Source organism: Biomphalaria glabrata, chromosome 7 (assembly GCF_947242115.1).
Source record: "Biomphalaria glabrata chromosome 7, xgBioGlab47.1, whole genome shotgun sequence".
NCBI classification, from domain to species: domain Eukaryota; kingdom Metazoa; phylum Mollusca; class Gastropoda; family Planorbidae; genus Biomphalaria; species Biomphalaria glabrata.
The window spans coordinates 6,688,915-6,694,749 of NC_074717.1; the positions used below are offsets into that span (position 1 = coordinate 6,688,915).

The 5,835-nt window shown below is 33.8% G+C and overlaps 1 protein-coding gene across 1 annotated transcript; it reads right to left on the reverse strand.

Moving 5' to 3' along the window:
• Positions 1-626: 626 nt before the first annotated feature.
• On the reverse strand, positions 627-5,310 carry LOC129927311 (transmembrane protein 170A-like). Its single transcript, XM_056035774.1, has 3 exons — positions 4,680-5,310; positions 2,578-2,748; positions 627-1,940 (listed from the first exon to the last, which is right to left on the reverse strand). Exons 1-3 carry the CDS (start codon positions 4,747-4,749, stop codon positions 1,810-1,812), a joined length of 372 nt encoding a protein of 123 aa, XP_055891749.1. The 5' UTR covers positions 4,750-5,310; the 3' UTR covers positions 627-1,809.
• Between the last annotated feature and the right edge of the window lie 525 nt (positions 5,311-5,835).

The following is a 5,835-nucleotide window of genomic DNA, read 5'->3' on the forward strand; positions in this document are numbered from 1 at the left end:
ATGTTGTATAATTATGGAAAGGCTGTGTTGCTGGTATTATTACTTAGCAATACATTTCTACAGCAGTGTTTGATAACATTATGTAATGGAAGTAAATAAAAAAGACAGTTGCTTCTACCATGAAGTTATTTGTAAATGAATGCTCCATTCAATTTTCCAATATATGATGCCTAGTTAGCAAATGACCAAATGAGTTTATTTAAAGATCACAGCTTTATTCACTTTGAGCAATTATGTACATTTCTATAGACAATTATATACAAAACCATTAACGAACAGATTAAACCACATTTTCAAAACAAACCAGAAATATGTCTACCTACAATCAATATACACACAAAAAAATCCAACATATATAAAATATGGGAGCATTACTGAACTAATCCATTAAAGATAGTATACAATAAACTATATACAGCACATACATAAAACAATATTAAATTTATGATGCGCCATCTTTGAAAAACTTACTGTTGTGCTCAGTAAATATTGTAATGGTAGCCAGTTATCTCTAGGTAAAAACAAAGGAATGTTACTCAACTCAAGGTATTCATAAAGTTAATGCACATAATGTGCCAGTCACCTGAGGGATAAGATCAGGCACTGTGCAGCCTATTTGTGCACAGAAATTCATCACTGTAGTTCATGTGAGTACTGAGACATGTTCTATCATCTCTGCAAAAGGGCAGTTGTCTTTTTTTTTTGTTTTAAAAAGCTCTGTGTCTCTGTGCACAGCAACAAACCAGAACTCTTTTTCTATTGCCGAAATTGCCAGGCAGGTCATAAATAAAGCAATAACAAATCAAAATGTCAGGTCAATTTTCAAAAGTTTTGATATCAGTAAAAACAATATGTCAAGAAAATAATCACATTAATATGTGAGTATAAGGGGGGTTAAGTGCTTGGCTTCGGAACCTGGGGCCCTGGGTTCGAATCTCAGTGAAGACTGGGATTTTGAATTTTAGGATTTTTAGGGCGCCCCTGACCAAACTCTAATAGGTACCCGAGGAAAGTAAAGGCAGTTGGTTGTTGTGCTGGCCATGTGAAACCCAGCTCGTTAACCGTTGGCCAAAGAAACAGATACACTTAACATCATCTGACCTATAGATCGCAAGGTCTTAAAGGGGAACTTTATTTTATTAAATGAGCATATTAACTATACAATATTTCCACTGAAAACAGAAACACACACTAATCTCAATGTACCAGTAATTATGTACACCATTTCAAAGTTATTGGTACAAGAATGTGTACATTAATAAGCAAAGTTTCTTTTTTTTTTAAATCAAAAAATGGTCATGGCAATAAATAGATAATAATTTAGGAATTTCTCCATAAAGTTTTGTAACTGAGAGAACAATAGTAATACAACTTCAATAGACAAGGTTAAAGCCTGCCAATAACTTTATGATTTTGCCACTAACTCTAGGAATTTGTGGCAGAGTGGTCAGAGCAAAGTTTACCAAACCAAGGGAGAGTTTTGATTACTAGTGAGCTCTGAACTTTTTACTCAGGATGTCCATTAACTTGACAACACTGTTAGGACAATATAGCGTGGTTGATAGTTGCTTAGGACTCACAACAACTTCATTCCTTGTTAGCTAGAGAAACAATTGAGCTGTACTTCATCTGCCTTCTCCATTTTAAGTTTCAAAAAGAAACAAATTTGGTTTCAGTGACACTTTTCTGCCGTTATATTAACTAAGTCTCTTATCAGTTTCTGGACTAAGCAGTTAGTCAAAATCTCACTAGAATACTGCTTTTAAGTCTGCTGGCTAAGTTAGACTTCAGCTAGAAAGTTACAAAACATTACAATGTTGCCAAAATGCGTAGGAACGAGACAACTACTACCATAAAAGTATGAGCTATGCCAAAGATGATTGCATAGAGAGGCTGTAAAACGATATCGGAGGCTTTCAAAACACCAGCTGTTGCAGCACCTTAGGAAGAAAAAAAAAAATGTTTTTAAACAAAGTCTATGCATCATCCTACCAAAAACTTTAATATTTAATTCAAATTAAACAGAATGTAGGAGGCGTGATAACAAGGGTGTCATGTGGCAAGCACAACGACCAACCATCTTTACTTTACCCTAACTAATGTCAGGTACCCATTAGAGTTGGGTAGACTCAGAGGCTCCCAAATATCCCAAAATTAAAAATCCCAGTCTTCACCAGGATTTGAACCCGGGACCTCCTGTTCAGAAGCCAAGCGCTTTACCACTCAGCCATTGCGCCACCTCTTAATGTGATTACAATTTAATTTTCAAGAGCCATTTCTTAACCAAAGCCCATTATTATTATTATTTATTCTCAGAGTGCTCTAGTCCAATCTCTTTAGTAGTCATGTATAGGGAGAAATTATTAGGGAGAAGGTTTCTGTACTGCCTTTAAATGCTCAGCAAATATAACTCCGCTTGAGTCAAACCTAAAATTTTAAACACTTGTCTACATTGGACATTAAAACCAAAGTCCACTTTACTTAGTTGCAAAATGGCTTTTGCCACTTTGCCACAATCCTACTCATGTTTAACATGTAAAATATATCTATAATGAAAAAGACAATCTCAATACTTACTGCTAACAACACCACCTGTTAGTGGGGACAGAAACCCCATAATGAGCATTGCCAGGGGAATCCAGCGACCAATGTTATGTTTTCTCAATCTTAGAAACGCAATGAGAGTAGCGACTGCATGTACAAACAATGAGGAGATCAGAGCTGATAGAAATATGTAATACCAAATATCTGAAATGAAAAAGTTGAATATTAAAAAAATATAGACCTAGGGACTTTTAAAAGAATTAATAAAAACTATAGGACAGATGATGTAGAGGTTATATCTGTTTCTATGACCCATGGTTAACTAGGGTGCCATGTGGCCAGCACAACAAACCACTGCCTTTACTTTAACTCAACTAAGGACAGGTACTATTTGAAGTTGCGTGGACTCAAGGGCGCCCTAAAAATCCTGAAATTCAAAATCCCAGTCTTCACCAGCATTCGGAACAGAGACCCCTCAGTTCGGAAGCTTAACCACTTAGCCACCACACTCACTGTTCACTTATAGAATATAGTGCACAATTCCAGGATATGTTAACTGGGCTTATAACCAATAAAACGGATGAACCAAGAAGAATTTTTCTTAATCTGGAAATATATTTAATACAGTACTGTCGGAGGCTAATCAAATGATTCATTTTTCTATTTTACTTGCCTGACACAATTTTATAATTTATTTATAGTATATAAGCAGTTTGAAAATAATGCCTCCAGCCTAAAATTAAATTTTGAAAAGGAATGTTAGAGTGTGTTATGAGCGGCATGATCATAATTATTCTAATTGTTCTATTTCTCAAAAGATTTTCACTATTTCAACCACAACTTAAGATTCTTAAGTAAGTAATATTAACATCCCTGCATCAAATAGAAACAATATTCATATAACTTAATAGGGAAGAAGGGGTTCTTGTACAAATTAGTCCTAGCATATGGAAAAAGGAATGTGCCTTAAGTGTCTTTCTGAATATTTTATTAGGTTTTGTTTTTTGTATTCGAAGATTATATTATATGTATAATTGCTACTTTACTTTTAAGGGTCTCGAAATTTAATGATATTACTAAAAATGAATCTTAATCAAATGTTATGAATCTCAATTCGCTATTTTGTATCTGTTCTAGTTTCTTAATGTTTCCTTGAGTTAAGGTTCCCATACATAAGATGCATATATATATATATATATATATATATATTCTAACCAGTTATAGTTGTTATTGAGACTAAAAACTCAAAATTTTTAGGTGTTATAATAATTGAAAACTTATCACAGAATCCTCATGTTGACAAATTATTAAAAAATCAAAACAAAGCATTAGGGTTAGAAGAAATGTTTACAAATCAAACATGTACATATAAAGACTAAAATGTTATTTAACCTTGGTTTGGCCAGTATTAGAATATATATATGCATCCTCTGTTTGGGACCCCTCAACTCAAGGAAACATTTTAAAATATAATAGAACAGCCACAAAACAGAGAGTGAGATTTATAAGAAAAGAAATATTCACATTAGAATAACACCGTTATAGTAAAATCCCTAACATTTTGAGACCCTTCAGGAAAGAACTACTAAAAAAGTAAAGTAGCAATAATACATAAAACACTGAACCATAATTTACAAGAATACAAAACAAAACATAACCAGGACACATCCTTGTTTAGCTCCACTGTTTATAAATACTGAAACTTTCGGAGCAGGTGCCGTTGAACTGCACAGTACCAATCATATTTTGGTGAAAGGAGACAATTACATAATTGAGCAACTTGTATGGACAGCCTATTATCTGTAAAATTTTAAAGAGGCCATATATATAGGACAAACTTGTACAGTGCTCCTTCTTTCCCAATGCTAACAGTGCATGGGATGGGTTGCCTGAATCAGCCTGGAAAACAAATGATATGGCAGATTTTAAGTCATTAATTATGATTAATGACTAGATTGACACACACAGGGCCAGGGATATGCAAGTAGGACATAATTATCTTCTCTTATTAACTTTTGAAGTAAAGTCAAAGTCTGTAATTTATGAAGTAAGAAGATTAAAAATAAGAAGTCGAAAGATTTCATGATCTAGATTATAAATTAGATTCATTTTTAGACTATTTCTTTATTACTGACCAAAAAATGTGCTTAAATTTGGAGCAGACAGTGTCAGGACTTGAAGCACAGTGTTTTGGCTGCTACTCATTTCTGGAATGATATAAGTCGCCTACACAATTGTCACTTGTGCCACTATACTATGGCTATAGTCTTAGTCTCAATATCTAACTCAAAACTTAAACTGTAACTAGTTACAGTGTAGTGTAACGTGAATTAAGTCTTAGTAAGTGTAACATTGTAACTTTTGTTTAGAAGTTTACATACTAAGATTCTAGCTCTAGCGTCTCATATATATATAATATAGTCATAAAGATTATAATTATAGTAGAGTGAGTGACTTGGACTTGACTAGAGAGACTAGACTTGACCAGGTCACTAGTGACTAGCGACTAGGTCACTAGAGTGTGACTAGAGTCTAGATAGATTACATCTCTAGATCTGTATAAGGTTATTTATATAATCCCATGGCCATGGGGGTCATTTGAACGCAGTACATGATTAGATCTAGATAGATCTTCAAGATCAGATTAGTTAGACTAGATCTTAAATTCTAGATAATCCGATAATGATCAGCAGCAATACAGTAATTCTAAGTACGTTGAATAGAAATTCAATATAACTTTGTTTCATGTTCTAAATAAATCCTTGTTTTATATCGTCAATTAGAAATATTTGTAGGTCAGTGTTAGAAAACACACAGTAAAGTCTACAGTAAAGTCTAGTCTAGACAAGGGGTGGGCAAATTACGGTCCGCGGGCCACATGCGACCCGCCGGAGTGTTTTATGCGGCCCACCGACACCTACAGAAGTCAAGTGTGCCCACTGTATATACTTATAAAAATGCAAATATATTAAAAATAATATAAACATAAATTATTGAAACTGTCATTATAAAAAGTTTCAAGCAAACGAAGACTATGCTTATTGGCTATACATCAATACACTCAATTCAAGACACAATCTCTGATCAGTATTTATTCAATGCTATGAAGAACTGTGTTGAATGTTGGGTATGCTTGGAACAAGATGGCAAGGGTGACAATTGGTGGAGCTCGATCTTTGACTGAGTAAAATGGTGTTGTTTTTTTTTTATATCCCAACCATAATCTTTAAACAGGAAAGTTTGCACAAAGCTTCATAAAATTTCAACTTCATAGTAGAAAAGATACAATGG